The 24,643-nt window shown below is 38.8% G+C and overlaps 1 protein-coding gene and 1 non-coding gene across 11 annotated transcripts; one reads left to right on the forward strand and one right to left on the reverse strand.

Moving 5' to 3' along the window:
- Positions 1–376: 376 nt before the first annotated feature.
- TRNAQ-CUG (transfer RNA glutamine (anticodon CUG)) lies at positions 377–448 on the reverse strand. Its single transcript has one exon. It is a non-coding gene; the product is annotated as a tRNA-Gln (tRNA).
- Positions 449–743: 295 nt separating this feature from the next.
- Positions 744–21,549, forward strand: RAB11A (RAB11A, member RAS oncogene family). Of its 10 annotated transcripts, XR_008698833.1 has the most exons (6): positions 750–959; positions 7,324–7,519; positions 7,988–8,181; positions 9,114–9,194; positions 15,503–15,624; positions 19,800–20,023. XR_008698833.1 is itself a non-coding variant. In XM_055536746.1 (5 exons), exons 1-5 carry the CDS (start codon positions 920–922, stop codon positions 11,020–11,022), a joined length of 678 nt encoding a protein of 225 aa, XP_055392721.1. In that variant the 5' UTR covers positions 744–919; the 3' UTR covers positions 11,023–11,037. The 10 variants fall into 10 exon arrangements, 9 of the variants coding, with proteins under 9 accessions (XP_055392721.1, XP_055392723.1, XP_055392719.1 ...); XM_055536746.1 differs by lacking the exons at positions 15,503–15,624; positions 19,800–20,023 and adding an exon at positions 10,856–11,037 and having other exon boundaries at positions 744–959; XM_055536748.1 differs by lacking the exons at positions 15,503–15,624; positions 19,800–20,023 and adding an exon at positions 14,210–14,349 and having other exon boundaries at positions 746–959.
- The last annotated feature ends 3,094 nt before the right edge of the window (positions 21,550–24,643 follow it).

The raw sequence follows: 24,643 nt of genomic DNA on the forward strand, positions 1-24,643 counted from the left end.
GTGAATACATCTGGAGACAGTTTGAGAGATTTCTGGAGAGGAGTGGAAAGTGCCTGCCCTCGTATGAAGTTGGAGGTTGAAAATTCTAGCAAAAAGAATCAACTTTTCATGGAAGCTTTCGAAGACGGCCGAGGTTAAAAAAAAAAGGGCGAAGTGTAGAGGATACTTAGGAGACACCTAGGTAACAGAGTACAGAACTGAAGGAAATGCATGTGGTCTTCCTAGGCAACTGAGTTTTGTGGCATTCCCTCCCTACTTAGTTCAAAGACACATATACCCCGCAGGTGTACAAGAGTCACTTTGTGAATAAGTACATGACTTATAAAATCGTGGCCAGGGAAAAAACAAAACCCAAACCAAAAAGAGGAAGGTGTACAGGTTCCACCGAGATTTGAACTCGGATCGCTGGATTCAGAGTCCAGAGTGCTAACCATTACACCATGGAACCGCCACGCTCGCAATTCTGCCTTCGGCTCTCTAATCCTTAGAGAACCCCGCCCCCATCCACAAACCGACCACCAGAGGCAGTGCTGAAGCGCTCTCCAGTGCCCTGCTTCCCCGAATAACGGCGAGTGGAGTGAGGGAGAGACTATTATGTATGGAGAGCAGCCTCTATAAGTGAGGTAAGCCGGGAGTACCGCGCTCTTTAAGCCACTCGAAACCCCTCCGAGTCCGGGAAGCTTGGACAACAGACGCCAAACTCGCGTACTCCGCCTTTATTGGGCTGAGGGGCGGGGCGCCGCCCCCGGAAGTACTTCCCCCTATGGGTGGGGGCCTGCCGGAAGTGGCGTAGCGGCAGGGAGGGGTTCTTTACCGGGTCCGGCAGCTGAAGCTCGGCGTTCGGGTTACCCCTGCAGCGACGCCCCCTGGTCCCACCGGTACCACTGCTGCTCCCGCCCCTTCGTTTCTCGGCCGCGCAATGGGCACCCGCGACGACGAGTACGACTACCTCTTCAAAGGTGAGGCCGTGGGCTCTGGAACTCTCCCTCGAGTCCCGGTTTGGGGGCCCGGGACACTCCCGGGGGACCCGCCCGCGGGTTGCCCCTGCCCTGAGATCGGCCTTCCTCAGCTCTTCCTTTCTGTGCGGCTTATCCTGAGGTCCCCCAGCTCAGCCCCTTTCCTTCCACTCACGGATGGGGGTCCTCACCACACAGCGGTCTCATAGCGACCTCCCCAGAGGCCTTAGGAAGCCTCACGGTCCCTACCCTGCGCCCCTCTCGCGGCCGGCTGCCGTCTCTCAAATCGCCTTCTTTCCTCCCCGGGTTCCGGGGCCCCCTTAATGGGGCGCCCCCCACCATCCATCTTTTCGGGTTCATCGCCCCCTCCCCTTCGGTATACACCCTTCCTGAGCCCCTCCGACAGGCCCTTCCCCTCGTTCTTCACCTTTCTTTCGGCGCACTCTCCCATACAGATCTTTTTCTTATCTGCCTCCCTTTTCCCTCGGGCGAACCCTTCCCCTGCCCTCGGACAGCCGCCTCTCCTCGCCCTTTTCTATCCCCGGGGCCAGGCCCTGGTTAAAAATCCGAGCGGGTCGGCAGCCCCACCCCCACCCACCCCACACTTCTCGTGGTCCGAAACCTCGCATGGCCCCCGGCATTGGTAGCTCTTTTTCTGCCTTCCCTCCGCGAGTAGTTTACGAGCTCTCCCACGTCGCTCGTGCGACCCCGGTGGTGGGGGGTAGGGCAGGAGGGATTGTCCCAGCACCCACGCGCGCACTTGTCGCAGTGACCCGGCAGACCGATGTGACTTCCCACCCAGCCTTCTTTTCTCCTGCCTTCCCTACCCAGAGGCAACCAGCCTGGGATAACTCTTGACTGTGTCCGAGACTAGGGGTTGCGGATGGGTGGTGGCTGTTATCCTTGCCAGACCTGAAGGCCCAGTTCCTGAGCAGGAAAGGTTGTACGCTGCACAAATAGCTTGCTTTATCGCTACGGACTGGTTGCTTCCTGCTGCAACACTGGGAGGATCCAACCTTTTGGTGTTTTTAGAACAGGAAGGGAAGCGTCCTGGTTGGCCACATACCTTTCCCCAAAGGTGGGGGAGCATGGGGAAGTTGTGTGCTCTTTGGTCAAATTAAATGTTTTTCATAAGATAGGGAACCATGTAGTGCCCTTGGACAAAACATAGTGGAGGATGGGGAGTGAAAAAAAGAATTGCTTATTGGTTAGTCCGGAAAGAATCCAAATAGTTTTTTTTTTTTTGTTTTTTTGTTTTTGTAATCGACAAAGATAATGGGTACAGCTTTCCTTGAGAGGAAAGTACAGTAAATGCTTTTTTTATTGGATGAATGCTCTCTCTCTGATGCTGTTTCTCTGGTCCTGAGTTAGGAGAGCAGCCATCAGTAGTATGCTGAACAAAGATCATTACCAGCGAGGAAGAAGCCATTACTATTAAACCTTTACAGTGAAGGGTGGAGTTTGAAAAGAATGTTAAGCTTAGTGACTCTTTCTGACTTTGCCACTGGGTGCTAAGTATGGTTGACTAAACAAAGCAGGAAACATTGCTTCACCAGTACTCTGCAAACCTTGGCCTACTAGTTGATGGGCCTACCGCCACTTACTCTTCTGGGCCAGAAATTTTTCTGTAGAGTGAGTACCTTCAGTATCCACTCCCCTCCCTGACAGTGGGAAGTTGTTCACAGAGAAGAGGGTACTTAATCATTTTACAAATACAAAAAAGAAACATGGATTAGTTTACATACTGTTGGCTGAAGGCTTCTGAGGTCTGGTGAAATTACTTCAGTGAGACCCTGGAGACTGGGGTGTAGTCATTAAAGGGAGATTTGTTTTTTTTTTACATAAGGGCTGCTTTTGAAGTAATTTAGGACAAGATAGACTATCAGAGTATTTCTCTTGTTTGGTTTACAACTTGAATGTTGGTTATAGAACCTAGTTATTTCTTCCCCCAAAATACTTAGTACCCTGGATTGGCTTAATGGATTTTAACTTAGCTTTGGGGTTTAGGCCACTTTGCTAACAATGATTGAGAAAGCACAGGGCTTTGGAATCGCACAGGCCTGGTTTCAAATTACTGCCTCAGGTCTTACATTTGCTTTGTGACCTTGGGAAAGCAGACTCTTTTGAGCCTCAGTTCCCTCATCTGTAAAAAGAAAATAGTATCTCTCAGGACTGTTGTGAGAATTAAGTGCGACTGTAAAGTTTTAGCTTCTCTGAGAACTCAGATAATGTTCAAGAAGTTACTATGGTTCTTACAGTTTTGTTTTTTTTTTTCTTAAAACCGTAAATCTATAACTGGAAGAGCATTTAAGTATTAGTTAAGAAACTTAAAACTAGAGCCTTCTAAAGTATTTTATATTTCCACAGGTTTTGGTTTCATTTGTTGTACACTTTGCTGTTTAATAGAATGTTTTAAAAAATTCTGCCGAGAAAGATTTCCACTTTTTAAAAAAGCTCTTAATAGGATATGAGTCACTTTTTAACGTCTGTGATTGTATAGCCAATTTCTTATTTATACAATTTTAATTTAAAGAGAAGCAACAATAATTTCATTTTAAAATGGTTTTATTCTATGTAGATATTCCCTGAGATGAGCTGCAGCTGTCTACTTGGAAGAAGACTTATCCTAGCAAACTTAATAGTTGAGGGAATTGTAAATGAGTTTGTAGCTCTAATCAGTTGAAAATGAAGGGATATCCTGATTGGTGTAGGATGGAGTGCTTCAAGTGGAAGTGTAATGTGGGGAGAGTAGGAAAATTATTTTAAATTATGTATTTGTTCTTGAACATTAATCTTTAGCTCAACAGTGAGACTGCTGGTGGTGGTGAATTTTAATTTTAAAACTTGACTGTTTTAAAAATGTTAATTCTACATTTACACACAGTGTGATTAAGGCCCTGTGGGACAGACACATAAGTGAAGTATAAATCAATCATAGTTCCTATTGACAAATATTGTGGTTGACATTAACTCAAAGTCACATATTCTGAAAATATCTGTGTACGTAGTCTACACCATTTTCTTTTCAGTCTAATTGAAGGTCAGTAGTAATTAACCATCAGCTGATTGTTAGTGGGGCTGATCATAGGAACTTTGCTGTCTTGCATCTTGATAGTTTTTCTTTCACAACTTATGGTTGAGCAATTTGGGTTCTGCTGAATCTAGAAAAACTTGTCTAGACTTCAGCCTTATTTAATTTTAAAAAAGACTCTTGGTGAGTTTGGACTATGAATATAGTTGAAAGTAGAAAGATCTCCAAGTTTATTTATAAACCAGTGTGAAAATTATCAATTACTTCAGGTTAAAACTGTTAGGTCTGAGATATCATGATTGATTTGTTGAATGAAATTTTTGTCTAGTACATTAGTTTGTAACAGACTGTATAAAACTAAATGTGGTTGAAGAGTTGGAAATTCTTATTAAATAATGGTCAGTTAATGCGTATATTCTTTTTATAGCTTTTAGCAGCCTAGTATTTGATATATAATGAACCAAATTTAGTATTAGATGAGGTTAACCAAGTGATAATGAATATTATCAGATTTGTTTAAGAAATGTGATGTTTCATATACAGATTCTATTATTTTATACTTACACACACATATATATTTTATGTAGATGGCTACAGTTATAAAAGGTTTAAAGTGGAAGAACTTTAAACTAAGATACTAGTGATAAAAAGTAAGGAAAGTCACTGCAAATTCCTTTCTTGAACTGTAGGATGTGATCATATAGTGGGTCATATTTTAAAAAAGCAATTAAATATTATCATCTTAATGAAACTGTTTTTGGTCAGAAACTAAGTTTGAGTCTGTGAACTTTTGATTTGTTTTTAAAATCACAGTGAATTCTTTTCAGTTGTTTAGGTAACTTAATCCATTCTAGTTTGTTTATTATTTAGTGAGCCTAAATATAACCTTTCTTGGTGCAGTTTCTCATTTGGTAACTACATAGAAGAGGTTTTCCATATTGTGTCATTTCTCAGCAGCATCTTGGCAGTGCTCTTCTTAAAGAAGCAATATCTTCTGTTGTCATTTAAGATATAATCCTTTAACAAGTTGCTAGTCATAATTCTTGTCAACCTTGCCTGTGTCTAGTTGAGATAACTTTTCTACTGTATAAAGTATTCATGTATCTTGAATTATTTTCAGATAAGGGTGCTAGTTATAATTTTTATGTTAAAATTAATTGGTTATATCAAGGGAAAAAATGTTCTTACTAAATGTCTTTATGACAGTGCAAAGATTTGAGAATGGGGAGACAGAATATAATCGATAAAGTGGAGGTTAAAAGGCAAGAAACCAAAACTTGAAAGTACTAGAGTTTTTATGGGATGGAGTTATTGAGTTCTTTGAGTTATTTGTTTTCCAAAGGCATTGTCCTTCTGTTTGTTTTTATTTATTTTTTTTGGCTGCACCATGTGGCATTTGGGATCTTAGTTCCCCCACTAGGGGTCACACCCGTGCCCCCTTGTGTGGAAGGGCGTGGAGTCTTAACCATTGGACCACCAGGGAAGTCCCGGCAGTGTCATTCTAGATGTCTTGCTCTTTGGCTTCGAACTAAGTGATTGGTTTCTAAACTGATTCATCTGACTGGTAAATCTGAGTGCCTTGGAAGTAGAAATGTTCAACTTTTGGGTTTTTCCGTTTCCTATTCCTTCTTCAAGTGAAGCTTTTATACCTCAGTGCTAGTGTGGGGCCAGGAAAGATTCAAAAGAGGTGTCATCAGCAGAACATCCACCCTTTTGAACTGAGAGGCAACCTTAGTTCCCTACTAATTGAGTATACTCTGCTAATAGGGTAGACTTTTATTACTGAAACTGGAATTTTACCTTACATTTAGAATGGAGGACCTTGAAAGCTAACTTAGGAACCAGCTGTAGTATACTATAAAATTGGAAATGCATTGTTTTTATATGTTACTTTCATGACCTTACCGTCTTCTTCCCTGGTAGAAGCATTTACTGTATTGTCTGTGTTTGCCGTAGTACTCTTGACACCCTCTAATTGACTAACTGGAAATAACTGTGCCTTTTGCTGCATGGAGTCACTGCTGCCTGGGTGATTTTTTTGCTGAATCAGCTGATAGAGGAAGCCAGAAAGATATGCATTTGACAGTGTACTCTCTCCAAGACTGTCCAGAGGCCGGCTTACATCCGTTCTCGCGCATAATGGACGGTCTGCCCTCTGGCCTGAGTGCAGGGAGCTCTCACAGCGTTTCCTTCCCTTGCCATGTCCCCCTTCCGCTGAAATACCAGTCTCTTTAGTAAGGCATGGTCTTGTACCTTGCTGTTACTCTTGAGTGTTTGAATATCTATTCCTGGTATCTAATAAATCAGTTAGCTAGTAAGGAATTAAGAAGATGCGTTAGCAGGCAATAGTAGGAATAAGAATAATATTTTCTGAAACACTGATAAAAAAACTTCTACCAAGGAAAAAATGTTATCAAGCTCAGATTCTGAAAACCTGTGAGCTTGTTTTGTTCTTTAAGTTCAGATAGAAACGCTTTAAAACAAGTTAACTGCTTATTTCCCCATTGTTTTTGAAGTGTGATATATCACCTTAGGTGAGAAAGAATCCACTGTAGTTAGCTTGAAAATAAACTACTTCCTATAATAATCAGAGGATATAAATTCATCTAATCAGTCAAACCTGTTTCTTCTTTTTTAAGTCATCAGTGAAAGTTATGACTTCCTTTGCCTTTGACTCAGAGTAAGTCAAAATTATTATTCAGCTTTCTAGGGCTCCTTGATTTTGGAGGGGTCTCTAGTTTCTTGCTAGTCTGATAAATGTAATTTTGAGAGGGTCATTGTAGCTTCTGTGATCTGGGTGGCAAAGTTTATAAACTTGCTGCCTACTGTGTTAAATGTGATTCATTTTGCCTAGATATGAGTCCTGAGGTCACACCCAGGCTTTGATGAAACTAAGTAGAACATACTTAGGGCACTAACATCCTTTGTTGCTTTCATGTCTAATACATTTTCATATCACAGATTGTTCATTTGATTTAGGATTTATCTCTCAAGTATAACCTTGTGAGGTAATAAGGTTGATATAGTGTTGATTGTTAAATTAATGCATTAGCCCGTCATCAGTGCCTAGTAGACCTATGATTAATATTTGCATTTGTAAGACAGGATACTTTATCTGTGCTAAGTAGATGATGGGTGGAAGTCACTATGCAGGTAGAAACACATTAAAAAGAATAAATTGATTTTATCGATTGGTAACATGGGCATTCAACTCTTCCTCCCTGCCCTCATTCTTTTTTTAAAAATCTGATGCCCTATCTTTTTTGCTTTAAAACATGATGGTCTTCTGAATATGTGTGCCTCATCCATCTGACATTAAGTACTTTGTCTTTTTAGTTGTTCTTATTGGAGATTCTGGTGTTGGAAAGAGTAATCTCCTGTCTCGATTTACTCGAAATGAGTTTAATCTCGAAAGCAAGAGCACCATTGGAGTAGAGTTTGCAACAAGAAGCATCCAGGTTGATGGGAAAACAATAAAGGCACAGATATGGGACACAGCAGGGCAAGAACGATACCGCGCTATAACATCAGCGTAAGTCTCAGCATTTTTTAAAAAAATTTTATTTATTTATTTTTGGCTGGGCTGGGTCTACATTGCTACATGCGTGGCACTCTGGTTGCAGCACATGGCTCATGAGCTTAGTTTGCTCCACAGCACGTGGAATCTCCCCAGACCAGGGATCAAACCCGTGTCCCTTGTATTGGTAGGTGGATTCTTAACCATTAGACCACCAGGGAAGTCTCTCAGCATTTTTAAGTTCTGTGAAATAGCTGCCAAAGTGGATTAGCTGACTTTTGGTATTGGAAAAAAGTACTGTTTCTTTTCCTTTGAAGAATTCCTGTATTAGTATTCTAAAATTCATGTGTTTAAAAAAAAAAAAGTGTGAGAGTGTGTGTGTGTGTATATATACATACATAGTTCATATACTTAGTCTTTTTTGGTGTTCTCTCCCATCTTATGGTTGTTTTCTAATAGTTAAATACATTTTTCTGTTTTCAGATACTATCGTGGAGCTGTAGGTGCCTTATTGGTTTATGACATTGCTAAACATCTCACATATGAAAATGTAGAGCGATGGCTGAAAGAACTAAGAGATCACGCTGATAGTAACATTGTTATCATGCTTGTGGGCAATAAGAGTGATTTGCGCCATCTCAGGGCAGTTCCTACAGATGAAGCAAGAGCTTTTGCAGGTTAGTGGTACGAATTCTATGATATTACAGTGCTTCTGTATTTCTTAAGTTTTCATGACCCTCCCAATGAGGGTAATGGGTTGCAACAGTTCTGGAAAGGTAAACGTGAATGCTTAACAGATCTTGTTTTGAAAGTGCATGATGACTGTATGACTCTCTTGCTTAACTTTGAGTTATTAGACTTGTAGTATTGAGTTTTTGCTGCCAAAAATTGAATATAAATACTGTCTTTTCTCTCCCTGGAAGTGGTAGATAAAATCTGTTTGTTCTGTGCTTCCTGCTTTTTTCCATCATGTCTTTGTTTTACCAAGACTTGTTCTATGTGGGTCTGAAAAGTAGTGGCCCAGGGAGTGTAAAGGACCAACAGGGATGTAGCTGCTTTGGAGTTATAACTTTTTTGGCTTAATAGAGAATCTGCCTATCTTGACTCTGTATTGGTGGTAGGGGCAGCCTACCAGAGGGCAACATTGTACATTCTTGACTAGTGCATGATGTGAGCTTTCACTGTTGATTATGCTGTGGATAAAATTTTCTGTTTTCTAGTCAAGAAGCTTTGTTTCAGACAATAGTAACAGAATTCTAAGTGAATTGCATATACCCAGCCTTGCTCATACCATAGCTGTATGTTAGGGGGAAGCTCAGTAAGGGGTGAAATAGGCTGGGTATTTGGTAAGTTTACTGTACTATGCCCAGTGTTATTCATTGCTAATGGCAGTATTTAGATGTAGCAAGTATTTGTTTTAATTAAGAAGCCAATGAAAATTCTCATTTTTAATCTACTAAAGTGGAAGTAGCATGGTGTTCTTATTGCTTAAGAAGTGGGGGAGAATCTGGGGTTTAAAAAGTTGTTATTTTCCCTTTGAAGGTCTGAGTGTACTACGTCCCTTGTATTTTTAAATTTGACAAGACTGAAGTTTTGTATCTCCCTACAGAAAAAAATGGTTTGTCATTCATTGAGACATCTGCTCTAGACTCTACAAATGTGGAAGCTGCTTTTCAGACAATCTTGACAGGTAAGACTTGCATTTTTAGATTAGACCAGTGGGAATTAGAAGTAGTAGAAAGGTAATTTAAACAAATTAATCAGAAAACTAAACTAGAAAATCACACTAAGAATGACTATTATTTGAGAGCTGTTGTAGTTACATTGCAACCCTCGCTTGCTGAACTTCAGTCATCCTAACTCATCTGGTTTATAGTGGGAAAAATACTTTGAAAATAACGCATTCACTTCTGTTATTACTTTAGTCTGTGCATACCATGCTTCCTGGTCATAAACACAAAACAGTGCTTAGTGGTACTTTTTTATAAGGTAAATATTGAAATCCCATTTATGGAAAGATGAATGCCCTTTTGAAATTCAGTAAAGAAAAGGTGTTCTTGGTTCTGATGTGTTATAGAAGCACCTAGGAAAATATATATTCTTAAAAACTTAGGAAACAAAAGGTAAAATTCTCCCATGATTTATTATTGTTTAAGAAGCAAAGTGTCACCTGTGGAGAAAAGCAGCCAGTGATTACATATTGAAAAGTTTTAAAAGTAGTGGAAAAGAAATAAAATTCATGGTCTTTTGGAATGTGGATGTGTAGACCATGTCAACCTCAGGGGTGAGAGAATATTTTATTTATAGTGACTCAAATTTGGAGATTTTCAGGTGGCTCAGTGGTAAAGAATCCACCTTCCAATGCAGGAGACACAAGAGATGGGATCGTGAGATCCCTGGGTTGGGAAGATCCCCTCGAGGAGGAAATGGCAACCCACTCTAGTATTCTTGCCTAGGAAATCTTATGGACAGAGGAGCATGGCGGGCTACAATCCATGGGGTTGCAAAGTCAGACATGACTGAGCAACTGAGCATATTTACCCTCACTTTAATAGAATGAACAATTTATCTGAAAGTTTCGTCTTAATCCTCTAATAAATGTGTGTGTGTTAGTCACTTAGTCATGTCCAACTCTTTGCAACCCCATGGACTGTTGCCCGCCAGGCATCTATGTCCATGGGGTTCTCCAGGCAAGAATACTGGAGTGAATTGCCATTCCCTTCTCCGGAGGATCTTCCCGACCCAGAAATCAAACCCTGGTCTCCTGCATCGTAGGCAAATTGGTTACCATTTGAGCTATAGGCTGCTGCTGCTAAGTCGCTTCAGTCATGTCCGACTCTGTGCGACCCCATGGACGGCAGCCCACCAGGCTCCCCCGTCCCTGGGATTCTCCAGGCAAGAACACTGGATGGGTTGCCATTTCCTTCTCCAGTGCATGAAAGTGAAAAGTGAAAGTGAAGTCGCTCAGTCCTGTCCGACTCTTAGCGACCCCGTGGACTGCAGCCTACCAGGCTTCTCCGTCCGTGGGATTTTCCAGGCAAGAGTACTGGAGTGGGGTGCCATTGCCTTCTCCTTGAGCTACAGGGAAGTCTAATAAATACAAAGTACTTTAAAAATGTATATTACTTTTAAGAATTCATAATTTAGAGTGTAGTCTTAATATATAGTGCTCTTACACGATGTTCTAAAAAGTATATATGGAGAAATGGTTAAGTAAATGAGATTCTAATGATAATGTAACAAGATTTTATTCTTGGTATGCAGCAGTTGTATTAGAGGCCAACAGATTTTAACTTGTAATGTGTTAGTCACTCAGTCATGTCTGACTCTTAATAACCCCGTGGGCTGTAGCCTGCCAGGCTCCTCTGTCCATGGAATTCTCCGGACAAGAATATTGGAGTGGGTTGCCATTCCCTTCTCCAGGGGATCTTCCTGACCCAGGGATTGAACCCAGGTCTTCCACATTGCAAGTAGATTCTTCACCATCTGAGTCACCAGGGAAGCCCTTTAGCTTTTAAATGTTGTCTTATTTTACTGTAAAAATGTAGCGAATAAAACTTAGGGTTTAGGAGCATGGGCTTGGAAGCCTGACTTGTGTTCTAGTCCTGGCTCCTTCACTTACTAATGAGCTCTGTTAGGCAAGTTACTTAACCTTTCTAGGCCTTAATTTCTTCATATGTAAAGTTGAAATATGTTTTGGGAGTTCTGTTATTTTATTTTTAAGAGAGGGCTTGTATTTATAAATACCTTGTGGTATAATTTGACTTGACTGTTAATGTTGTGAGTGAAAAGGTTTTGTTTCTGTAACCTAATCCATAGAAAAGAACTGACTGTTATTGGAAATCTAGACTCCAAAAATGAGTGAGTTCCGTACATGTAAAATACTTAACTGCGCCTGATACATTGTAAACATTGGATATTAGCTAAGTAGCAATTAAAGTATGAAAAAAACTCATTAAAAATAAACTATATTGATGTTTTACATATCTATTTTATTGTAATTCTTTTCTCTTATCAGAAAAATAGTAAATGTTGCTGCTAGGGTTGGATAAACAGTCTTTGGAACACAGTCACTTTAAAAAAAAAAATCTTTGGGTCAACTTTCACTGCAGATTGTTTCAAGCAGGCAAGATTTGATTGAATATGCCATATGTCTTCAAATCTTGTTTTTTTCATTTTAAGCACTTGTGTGGTTTCTCTTGAGTCAATGTGATAATACTAAATTGAGACCCAGGATTTGTAGGTTTTACCTTTTACCACTTTGTTCTCATTCGCTCTGTAATTAAAGTCGGTGAACCTCCCTAGTCCTAAGATTCAGTGTTTTAAGATGTGAGTCATCTTCATCTTCTTAAGCCCTCTGAGAAAGCTCGTTTGAAAAAACTTTAGTCTGTCCTTTTTGGGTCATTTTTTACGTCCCATCAAATCTCTGTTATAATTCTAGCCCATTCCGATCTCAATTTCTAGCCCATTTATTTAGTGAAAATGAGGCCAAGTGTTTTGTTTCATCTGTGGTTAACAATTTTATGTGTCATTTTGTAGCATCGAACTTGTGATCCATTCAAACATGAACTAATCAATAAGCAGTGATATATATTGTACTTAAAGTTGAACTGTTTTGTCCTGAATGATGAACATCTGGCTGTTTCTCTTAAAATTCACTCTCGATTAAGCTTTTGTTACTGCTTAATTAATATTGCTTGAAAGCAAACAAAAGATTCACTTATTACCACTTTTCCTCTCTCTAGTCACTACTTCCTCAACTTCCTGCATAAATCTCAGTGTTGATCTGTAGGATCAGAGATCACTGCATATGACCAGGGAAATCTGCGTTTTGCAGGTGTTAGGATCTAAACTTTTCTGTATACTAATGGGAGTATTAATGCACAGAAAAAACAGGAAATAGAACTGTACTCTCATTTAGGTTTAATTCTGACTTAACAGGTTAACAGTATTAAGGGAGTATTTGTATTGTATTTTGATGTCACTGGAAGAAAAAACTAGCTTTTTACTTTTTAAGATGCAAAATTAAATATTAGAAAATGTATCTCCATTGTTACTTCAAAGATAATTTGCGTTGCTTATTTTAGAATAGACCCCTGGCATTCTTGATATCTGTGAATTTGACAGTAACTTCCTGACATAATTTTGCTGATGGTATTTTTAGGAGGTAGTTGGTTAGTGGGTGAGTGAGTCTGATACATTGCATAGCCTCTAGATTTCAGTGCAGCTGTTTTCTTTCATTTTCAAGTTCATTAAGCGATGTTATTAATCCATACTTCCATACTGTGTTACTTTTTTTCTTTTTGATTTGAATTTTGACAATTTCAGACTTAAGGTTGCAATAGTGGTACCAAGTATTGGCAAATACCCTTAACCCATTTCCCTCAGATACTGAGGGATTTTACCACACTTACTCTATTCTTTTTCTTCCTCTCTCTAAATATATAAACAATACTGTTTTGTTTTGCTTTACCATTTGAGAGTGACAGGCATGCTGCTCGTTATCCCTAGGAGCTTTTTTTCATTGTGTATTTTCCTAAAAACAAGGATATTTAGTATGTCATAGCCATAGTATAGTGGTCAAAAGAGAGGTAATAGTGCCTCATCATGGTTAAGCTACAGAGCTTATTCAGATTTTGCCAGCTGTTCCAGTTGTGTTTTTATTAGCAAAAGACAATCTGATCAGATCATACATTGCATTCACTTATCATAACTCTTTAGTCTCCTCTAATCTGGAATAGTTCCTCAGTCTGTCTTTTGGTTTATTGACATTTCTTGAAGCGTATGGGTCAGTTATTTTGTCATGTCCCTCAGTTTGGGTTTGTCTGATGTTTCCGTTTGATTCAGTTCTGGTTATTTGCTTTCAATAGGAATACCACAGAGTGTTCTCAGCGCATCACATCAGGAGGCTCACAATATTGGTTTGTCTGATTAGAAACTGGTGATGTTGGTTATGGTGTCTGCCAGGTTTCTCCATGTGATCAATAAGTCCAAGCCATCTTTGTAGTATGGAGACTAAATTCTAAATTCTGTGGTAAAGATTTTTTTTTTTTGGTCCTGTGGCGTGGCTAACAGGATCTTAGTTCCCCAAGCTGAGATTGAACCTGTGTCCCTGCAGTGGAAGTGCAGAGTCCTAACCACTGGACTGCCAGGGAATTCCCAGTTGAAAGAATTTTCGTTCATTTAGCATATTGTCTCTTAAAAGTGGGACTAGAGTTTTCAGACACTAATCTTATTGGAGTAGTAAGGATCTTTTAATCAGGCATAGTAGTCTTGGTTCTTTGCATGTGGCAGCCTTTTAAATAACTCAAATTGGAGCATTTTTGACCTTCAGGAAACTTATATCATGAGCAGTGGGTTTGAAGAAGTTTTAATAAATTCTAATGTGAGCTGTAGTATTAATAGGATAATTCAGGCCTCTTATTTTCACAAGTTTTGGAAGGACTGAAGAATTTTAGCTCTTTTTATTCACCAGGTTGAAACTATTACATTTAACTTAGAATTTACTTTGCATCTTGATAAATACTTCATTAGAGTAGAAATAGGCATATGTCTTTTATTTAACTTTATTTGGTTATATTTAAAGCTATTTTATATTAATATTTTACTTTATATTTAGATCTCCTACAGGAGATCCTAATGTATGAACGATAAAGCAGAGTTCCTTCTTTTTAACCTTACCTGTCCTTTGGATTTCTTGAAAAGGGTCTGCACAGGAGTTGGTATATCACATACACTTTGTTCTAAAGGAGAACATGCCCTTTATAGAGGAAAATATTTGCATCTGGTTTAGCTGGTTTAGTCCTGTACCCCTTCCTCCACTTAAATAACCTTCCTTAATCGGATCCCAGCTGGAAGGTGAGTGAGTGAAGTTGCTCAGTTGTGTCCGACTCTTTGCGACCCCGTGGACTGTAGCCGAACCAGGTTCCTCCGTCCATGGGATTTTCCAGGCAAGAATACTGGAGTGGGTTGCCATTTCCTTCTCCAGGAGATCTTCCCGACCCAGGGATTGAACTCAGGTCTCCCGCGTTGTAGGCAGACACTTTACCATCTGAAGGTATCTGCTTCCTGTTTTCTTATCAAAGTTTTTTTCTAAGTGACACATCCAGCCACAAGAGATGTTAAGTAAATTACTTGTGTAGCTTCTTAGTGCCCATTCTACCTGAAAGAAAATTTTCTCCTCATTTTCTGATCAAGTTTCTTTTTCTTCACTGCCTTGGTTGGCATCTGTTTGGTGATTGGAGCAATGTAGGAGTAATCCATTTCTGCCAAACAGTATGTAGTACTTACAGGCAGTTTTATAATGCTGCTCAAATTTGTTTTTCTTATAATGAGATCTCTTTAATTATTTACCTTTCTGTGTTCTCTGAGAACTCTGTTTTTTCCTCTTGTCCATTATTTGCTTTTCATGTAAGAACCTGTAAAATATTTTTTGTTTTGGTTCCCCTAACAACATTCAAAACCACTTGTAAAGAAGTTAAATTTATAGAGGGTCTCATTTAATCATTTGTACTTGAAGAGCCATCCAATTTGGGATTAGAGAGAAAACATAATAAAGACTGAAGAGTCTAGTTTCATAGTAAGTTGATGGTTATCTTTTGTCCTTAGTCACTTGCCTGATTGAATGATTTTTCCTTTTTACCCTTGATATACTCTAGTCCCATCCCCTTTTAATGGAAAGAATGTAAATGAAGGCTCTGCCTTCATATCCTTTAAAAAAAAAAACAAAACTCTAGTCAGTAGTGTTTATTGTAATCTCATTTTTTTCTCTTGGTTCTTTGAACCACTGTCAACCTTTTAAAGCACAGATTTTAGCCACCTGCTCCCCCAGAAAAGCATAAGAAAAGGTACACTAGCTGTCAGTGTCTTTGTTAGTTATACAGTTGATTATAGTTTGCTCTTGTTCAGCTTTCAGAACATTAGTTTTTTTAATTTGGAAAAAAAAAATATTAATTTAGTTAATGTATTTTCTTTCCTTTAACTTTTTGTTACGGAAAGTTCTCAGCATGCCAAAAGTAGGGTACTGTCATGAGCTCCCATGTAGCCGTTGATAACCATCAGTCCAGAGCCTGCCTGTCTTCTACCTACTGCCACCCCCATTGTTTTGAAACAAATTCGAGGTATTATGTTATTTCATTTGTAAACATTTCATGATGTATATCTGAAAGATAGAATTTAAACCCGTAACAATAAAACCACTTAAAAATTGGCAATAATTCCTTATTGTCCTCTATTACTCAAACAATATTAAAATTTCCTGTCTCAAATTTTAATAGTTCAAACTAAAATCCAAATGATGTTTGTACATTGCATTTGGTTGCTGTATTCTTGGACATTTTGAAAATATGATTCTGCTTTTTTTTATCCCATAACTTTATATTAAAATAATCATAATATCATATATCCAAGAACTTTATGTTCATGTAGTATTATCTAATGTGCAAGTTGTATTCAGATTTGTGTTTTATAGATTTGGTTTTTACAATTTAAACCTGGGATCTGGTCAAGGAAAACACATTGGATTAATGGAATTGTTACATATTTGGGTACTGAATAGGGTAGTCACTGACTATAGGTTGTTGTTAAGCACTTGAAGTATGGCTATTGGACTGAGGAATTGGATTTTAAATATTATTTACTTAAATAGGCAGTTAATGCATATTTAATATAAATAGATGGGCCATAGCCCACATCTAAAGCATTTATTTTCGATTTTTAATGTATTTTGTGAGTAACGTTTGTTGAAGTCTTGACCAAGGGACTTCCCTTGTCCTGTGGCTCAGGCTCTGTGCTCCCAGTGCAGTGGGGCCAGCTTTGATGCCTGGTTCTGGGAACTAGATCACACATGCTGCAACTGAAGAATATGCTTCAACCAAGACCTGGCACAGCCAAAAAGAATCTTGGCCAGTTGTCTTATAGAATGTCCCTCAGTCTGGATTTATCTCATTATTTCCTCATGATAACTTCATTTTAAACATTTTTTGGTAGGAATACATAGGTGTCATTCATAGGAATATGTTCTACTTCACAATACCGCATAATAGGAGGCATATCATGTCAATTTGTCCCATTTTTAGAACTCCCTTACTTATAGAGGGTGTTTTTCCTGGGGAAGCACTGTGAAGACAAAAGAAGATATGTTCTTTGTAAGGAGCTTAGATAGTCAGCAGGAGCTGCTGTTAGGCAGTGTGCTGTAAGACCAGTTATTAAAAACACAGCTATTATTAAATAAGGGTACTTGCTGTAGGACGTGATTTTGAGCAAACTCCAGGAGAAGTGAAGGACAGGGAAGCCTGGCATGCTGCAGCCTATGGGGTCGCAAAGAGCTGGGTATGACTTAGCAATTGAACAATAATAACTTGCTGTAGAGGAATTTAATAATAATTTATCATGTACTTAGTTATCGATCCCCTGCTATTAGGTTGGTGCAAACATAATTGCAGTTCTGGACTGTGAATTTTAAGTCATTATAACTAGGCTCAAACACATCTTTATTAATCAAAATAGGAACCATTACAATCAGCACATTTTTGTCAATGAGAAATAAGTGTTTTTTTATTCCTGTAGCATAAAAATCTGTGCTTTGGGATTCAGCAGACTCTTGGAAGACATTTTCTGCATCCTGCTGGTTGTGGAAGCACTTTCCTGGAAAAAAATTTTCAGGATGCTCGAAGTAGTAATCAGTTGTGAAGAGGTCAGGCGAATATGGCAGATGAGGCTAAAGTTCCGTGGCCCAATTTGTTCAACTTTTGCAGCGTTTGGTTGTGCGATATGAGGTTGTGCTTTGTCATGGAGAAGAATGGGCCCATTCTGTTGACTGATGCTGGCTTCAGGCATTGCAGTTTTCCGTGCATCTCATCTAATTGCTGAGCATGCTTCTCACATATTATGGTTTTGCTGGGATTCAGGAAGCTGTACTGGATCAGACTGGCAGTAGACCACTGAAACAGCGACCATGACCATTTTTTGGTGTAAGCTTGGCTTTGGGAAGTGCTTTGGAGCTTCTCGGTCCAGTCATGGAGCTGGTTGCCATTGGTTGACATCTAAAATCCACTTTTCATCACATTTCACAATTTCTGATGGAGAAATGGTTTGTTGTTGTTGCTTAGGATAGGAGAAGATGCTATAAAATGATTTTTAAAATTTTTCAGTCCACTCATGAGGCACCCACTTACTTAGCTTATTCACCTTTCCAATTTGCTTCAAATGTTGAATGACAGTAGAGTGGTCAATGTTGAGTTCTTCAGCAAGTTCTCGTGTAGTTGTAAGAGGATCAACTTTGGTGATCTCTCAGTTGGTCATTGTCAACTTCCAAAGGTCAGCCACTGTGGTTCTCATCTTCAAGGCTCTCGTCTCCTTTGCAAAACTCCTTGAACCACCACTACACTGTACGTTCGTTAACAGTTCCTAGGCCAAACACGTTGTTGATGTTGCGAGCTGTCTTCACTGCTTTACGACCCATTTTGAACTTGAATAAGAAAATCACTCAAATTTGCTTTTTGTCTAACATTTGCCAAGTCTAAAATAAATATAAATGGCAAGTAATAAGCCATTAGCCAAAAAAAAAGAAATGCAAGAAGTGCCCATTAAAATTATGTATAAGATAACCTTTGAGCAAGGAGATCAAACCAGTCCATCCTAAAGGAAATCAGTCCTGAATAGTTATTGGAAGGACTGATGCTGAAGATGAAGCTCCAGTACTTTGGCCACTAATATGAAGAACGGACTCATTGGAAAAGACCCTGATGCTGGGAAAGATTGAAGGTAGGAAGAGAAAGGGACGACAGAGGATGAGATAGTTGGATGACATCACCAACTCGATGGACATGGGTTTGAGCAAGCTCTGGGAGTTGGTGATGGACAGGGAAGCCTGGCGTGCTGCAGTCCATGGGGTCACAAAGAGTTGGACATGACTGAGCGACTGAACTGATAACCACATTTATTTAAGAGTGTGTTTCAGTATCAAATGACAAAGTTCAACAATGCAAAACTACAGTTACGTTTGCACCAAACTAATATGCTGGGGATAAAGCATGAATAAGGTAGTACAGTTTTGGTTCTTATAGTTTGTTGATTGAAAAAAAGGCACAATCTGAAAGTTGAGAATTATATTTTTTATTCAGTGGACTTGCCCTAAGTCCAGGAGGCAGCCTCTCAGATAGCTCTGAGGAACTGTTCAGAAGAGTTAGGAGAGGAACCAGGATATATAGGAGGTTTTGGAACAAAAATCAGGTAGTCTGGATTCAAAACTGAAGAAAACCAGACATCTCAAGTTAATGAGTTTAGGGCTTTCCTATGTATGGGAAGTCTGAAATCATTGTTTTGATATGCACCTGAACTAGCTAGTTAAGGTGCATATCAAAAGAAGACTTCCCTGGTGGCTCAGACGGTAAAGCGTCTGTCTACAATGCGCGAGACCCGGGTTCAATCCCTGGGTCGGGAAGATCTGCTGGAGAAGGAAACGGCAGTCCACTCCAGTATTATATTGCCTGGAAAGTCCCATGGACAGAGGAGCCTGGTAGGCTATACAGTCCATGGGGTCGCAAAGAGTCTGAGCGACTTCACTTACTTAACTAGCTAGTGCCAGTATATTACTTTGCTCCATCCTCAATTCCCTCAGGGTGCTTCCTTGGGGAGAGCGGGTGGGTGTGGTGGCTGATGGCCCAGCATCTTCTGCTTACTGATATGGCAGGGGACATTTAGTGGAAGAGGTGGATGCTAAACAGTTTTGCTAAGTGTCATAGAAAATCTTAAGTTGCCTGTTTTGAATGATTATCTCATTGCAATTTAACTTTAGTCCAGGAGGCATTGATACACATTATCTTTCCATTCTTCTTTTCCAAGAGTTCTTGGGATTTTGACTTGTCTATGAAGTTGTATTCTTCACTACATACAGAAATACCTACTGGGTCTGATAATGCAGATTTAAATATTTTTCTGTGGTACAGTGTCAATATATGTAGGTTTTTTTTGATAAGGTTAGAAATTTAGATCTAAGCCCATAAACTGTATAATCTCTTTAGACCAAGATTAATCTAACTGGTTGGTAAACCTTTCCCTCTGGAATGGAAAGCCTTTGTTTCTGTTCTTACCTTAAGGGAAATTGTGAAATAATGGGTTGACTGATCAGTGGCTGGTTGAAAAAAGAGCTTTGAGTATATGAGCTCTGTTCAGTTTATTTGCATTTTTTTCTCTTGTGAATATAACTTCTACCTCTGTGTATCTTTAATTTTTAATCACTGATTTATAGGTCTGTTCACAGTGAGTGTTGCTGTTTCTTTTTTTTTCCCCTCAGAGATATACCGCATTGTTTCTCAGAAGCAAATGTCAGACAGACGTGAAAATGACATGTCTCCAAGCAACAATGTGGTTCCTATTCATGTTCCACCAACCACTGAAAACAAGCCAAAGGTGCAGTGCTGTCAGAACATATAAGGCGTTTCTCTTCTCCCCTAGAAGGCTGTGTATAGTCCAATTCCCAGGTCTGAGATTTAAATATATTTGTAATTCTTGTGGTCATTTTTGTGTTTTATTACTTCCTCATACTTATGAATTTTTCCATGTCTCAAGTCTTTTGATTTTAGCTTTATAAAATCATCCATTTGTCCCGAATGACTGCAGCTTTTTTTCATGCTATGGCTTCACTAGCCTTAGTTTAATAAACTGAATGTTTGGATTCCTCAATTATTGTTTACTTTTCATCATGGAAGCTGTCACTGTAGGACATAATAGAACTTGACCCCTTGAAGCTCAGACCTGTTGGTCTTGATTAAATCAAATTAAGAAGACTGTAGAAATAAGCTATCATTTTGCCACAGAGCAGCTTATAATTAACACACTCTTCTCTCAGTGCAGAGTATATTTCCATAAATCTAAGAATTGCCCTATAAACATAGCAGAATTTTGAGAGCTTATAAATTTTCCATTATTCTGGAAGTCAATTTCTAAAATGCCTTAATAGGATTATGTAGTTTAGTAAATTTTGTTTTTTAATTTTTGTAAACATCAAAGTTGATTAGAGAGGGGGGAACACTTTTTTCTGGACAAGAATTATCTTAATAAACACAAAAGACTGTGATGATTTCAGTAGTAGCACGGTTATGGGGCCATAAGTCACACAATGCTGCCTGGCAGGCTGGGAACCGGAGAGACTGGTGGAATTCCATCTGAGGTGCCTTTGTTACAGTGATCAGGCAGCCCAAGTCATTTAACTTCTCTAATTTCCCAGCAGTATATTATGTGGCATTTTATTGCTCAGGCAATAACTGGTTTAATGCGCTTAGTCTCTGATGGCAAAGTGTTAATTTTGTCTTAAAACCTTCCAGTAAATGCAACCTAGTTTTATCACCATAGCCACCAGCAGGCATGGATAATTATTTTAACAATGCTGATTTTTGAGTTTTGTAGTATATTATGGAATATAGTCCAGTTAAATATCTGGTTTCAGTATGTTAAAGAATACAAGAGAGGTTAATTTCTGCTCAAGTGGTACCACTTAAAAGGCATGTATTCTTTTAGTATATAAGATGAAATAGTACTTTGAGTTTAAATAGAATGCATTAGGCATTGTACAAACCTGAAAGTTTTCTTCCACTACATTATTGAAATCAATGGAGCAACTCATTTTTCATTCTGAAATGTGCACACTAATATTTAGTTTTATTTTTTTGTGGATAATATTAAGCACTTAACTCTGAAGTGTTCTGAAAGTTGTGTCAACTAAAGTGATACGATTCAGGATGGTGGAATATCCCCAAAATATACATGTGTGTGGGCTTGCCTAGATTACTATGTTTCATAGTTAATCTGTCTTTTGCGGTGCTCATGACGTGTGGGGCGCACGGAAGGCATTGCTGTGGTCAGTCTATTTAGTTTTCCTCTGTAGCCCTTTTATTATTTTGGTGTATTGGTTATGAAGATACTACTATCTCCTTGTAAATCGCTACTTTGTATTTTATGCATGCTCTGTAACTTGATTTTTTTTTTTTTAAGTTACTGATTTGGAATATATTCACATTCTAATAAACAGTTATAGGGGGACTATTCTTTATGTTGTCAGATTATATTTTTCCTTTGAGTGCTTTGGATGTAGCCATGAAATATTTGCTTCTGATGATAAGAGCATAGGTCCTTGGATAAGAGAGTAAACTACTGAATTGGAGGCATCATTATGTGAATTCAGCTTTGATTTTAGACATAGAGTTCAATTATTCTTGGAAAAAGTATTACCAAAAGCATCAGGAAAGTAATCTCTGTACTTTGGTATGTAACAATGTCACCAGTCCCAAGAAGAGGCTCCATCGCTATTTTACTCAAAATTGATAGTTAAGTTTTTACAAAATTCTTTAAGAGGAGAGACTAGATAGTGAATTGAAAATGAATAAAGTAACTTTGAATTTTTACCAAGTGTAGAGTTAATGTTGCCTTGGGCATGATTGGATCTTGGGAGAATTCCAGGAAACCTTAAGCAGTATTAGAAAATGAATTTGATGGCATTTCAACAAGTATCTTCATTCTAAATAGTATCTCAGGTGACGGACTGTCTGAAGAAACATTAAGTTTTTAAATATTATGACAATTTAGGGCTCAAGGCTGTTGAGAAGTATTTTGCTTTTGGACCTTGCTTTTCATTTACTTAACTTTGAATTTCTAAAAACCTGTTTTATTGTCCTGAAAAGTCACTTAGTCATCTTGACTTTGTTTAAACTTGTATGTCGTCATTCTGAAAATGCTACTTACGATTTCTGTTCAGTAGTAGTAATTATTCGGTATGGGTGAATTTCTTTAGCCGTTACATTGAGAATACTAAATTCTAATTCTCAGAAGGGGTGTCAGTTGGTGACTTAGGCCAAAGGGTTCTGCAGGTAGACAAGAATCTTAAAGAGTTGGGATTGCCCATTAAAGCTAGTCATGTTTATTTTGTCATTGGGGAAATAGACATCCTAATATTTGTCAGTGATTTGTACTTAACAGAATGCAAATACTCTCAGTGGTTTGAGCTATTGTGATCATCTCTTCTATCTAGAAAAAGAAAAGCTCTACTATTCAGATAGTTTTGGCCAACATCGGAAGCAGAATAATTCAAAGGTTAGGTGGATAATTTAGAACTTAATTTCAACCTGTTAAATTTTAATTTCTGGAGGTTTTGCTTTTTTTTTTAAGGAAAAAATTGAAGGCTGGATATTTGATGTCTCACAAACATCATAAGCCTGAGAAAAAAATTCAAAACATGAATTTTGCATGAGGACTGTGCATAAGGATATCTATTCCCTGTGTGAAAAAAAAAAAAAAGATGAACAAAACCTATGAAAGGACCCTCTTTTCACCATTACATTTAGTGGGTTAGCATAGTCCAACTAGTGCCCCAAAGCTGCTTTCTTTTCTCCTGGTTGGGTCAGTGCGGGAGCTGCCTTCCTTCCTGGGATTTGGCAGGTCAGCTTTTCCTCTCATCTGTTCAATATGCCAAATTAACTGGAGTTGTCATTTTAATGTCTTAAATTGTAGGAGGCTGATGGTAACAATGAACTAATACAAAATGCTAATGTCATTCAGTTCAGTCGCACAGTCGTGTCCAACTCTTTGTGAACCTATGAGCCACAGCCCACCAGGCCCTCCCTGTCCATCACCAACTCCTGGAGTCCACCCAAACCTGTGTCCATTGAGTCGGTGATGCCACCTAACCATCTCATCCTCTGTCGTCCCCTTCCCCTCCTGCCCTCAATCTTTCCCAGCATCAGGGTCTTTTCAAATGAGTCAGCTCTTCGCATGAGGTGGCCAAAGTATTGGAGTTTCAGCCTCAGCATCAGTCCTTCCAGTGAACACCCAGGACTGATCTCCTTTAGGATGGACTGGTTGGATCTCCTTGCAGTCCAAGGGACTCTCAAGAGTCTTCCCCAACACCACAGTTCAAAAGCATCAATTCTTCGGCACTCAGCTTTCTTTATAATCCAACTCTCACATCCATACATGACTACTGGAAAAACCACAGCCTTGACTACCATTTAAGTAAAGGAGACCATCAGGGTTAGACTGAGAGAGAATTTTTATTGAAGTATCCATTTTCCTAAAAACCGAATTGGATAGAGAAAGAATATTTGACAGGAAGTTGATACTAGGCATAAAATTAGAAAGTATGATAAATCTGAGGTAAAAGGTTGAACATGGTATAATAGAGGGGGTGACAAAGCTTGGATATTAGCCACAGGTCTTCTAGTCATTGTGTCTCTGAACCTCACTTTCTCCAGGGGACTGGATTAGATCCTTTTGGGGGTGTATCCTAGCTTTAATTCAGTAATCCTATGAATGTACCTGTTTCTCAGGTACTAGAGCCAAATTATTATACATTCTAACTAAAATTTAATAGCTAAGTTAAAGTCAGGTGTACACTTTGCAACATGTTTTTGGTCTTAAAATAACTTGATTAAAATCCTATCTTTATTTCCATGTTAATGCCATTAAATAAGACGAAAGCTTTCAGAACATTTGCAGAATGACTGTTTCAACAATATGCATCAAAGTACCATATGTACTATGGGGGGAGAAACACTTGAGGGGCTGCTTTGTCAACTGTGAACTGAGAATGGCTTGTTTTTTGGGCTTTTACTGTTAAAATTCCACTGGCTTTTAATATATACTTTGAAATATATTTGTGTTTGGGAGAGAGAACCTTTAAGAACTTTTGTGTTTAATTTTTTTAATTATTATTATCTCTAAGAAGAATCTAGTAAGGTAGATGAGTTCCTGGACTGATTCCAGTAGAACCAATGATTAAATCCAAGTGTATAGGTTTGTGTGTTCACACACATGATATAAATGGCATTATTTGGCTATTAGTAAAGTAATCTAATTATTAGTCTGCACATTGGAATTGAATTATTTAACATAATTAAGCATAGAATTGATAGGTCCTGGCACAGATGTCATGTGTATTGGCTGTTAACTGCTCTGTTATTAGTACCAGTGATGGTGGTGAAAATACCCAACAGGATTCCATTCCTGTGTTTGAGTCAATGTAACTTAACTTTGCCTCAGACCACAAAATCTCAGACCATGTTATTCCCATCCAAATGAGCAAGATTACTGCTTTCAGCACTCATTCCCAAGGCTCTGCAGGGCTATCTACTAGGCTAAACAGCGCCC

Source organism: Bubalus kerabau, chromosome 10 (assembly GCF_029407905.1).
Source record: "Bubalus kerabau isolate K-KA32 ecotype Philippines breed swamp buffalo chromosome 10, PCC_UOA_SB_1v2, whole genome shotgun sequence".
NCBI lineage: Eukaryota > Metazoa > Chordata > Mammalia > Artiodactyla > Bovidae > Bubalus > Bubalus kerabau.

Coding starts and splice junctions, on each gene's coding strand:
- RAB11A (XM_055536744.1), top strand. CDS start 920: ATGGGCACCCGCGACGACGAGTACGACTACCTCTTCAAAG. Junction 7,520..7,987: donor TACCGCGCTATAACATCAGC/GTAAGTCTCAGC, acceptor TTCTGTTTTCAG/ATACTATCGTGGAGCTGTAG. Junction 8,182..9,113: donor TGAAGCAAGAGCTTTTGCAG/GTTAGTGGTACG, acceptor ATCTCCCTACAG/AAAAAAATGGTTTGTCATTC.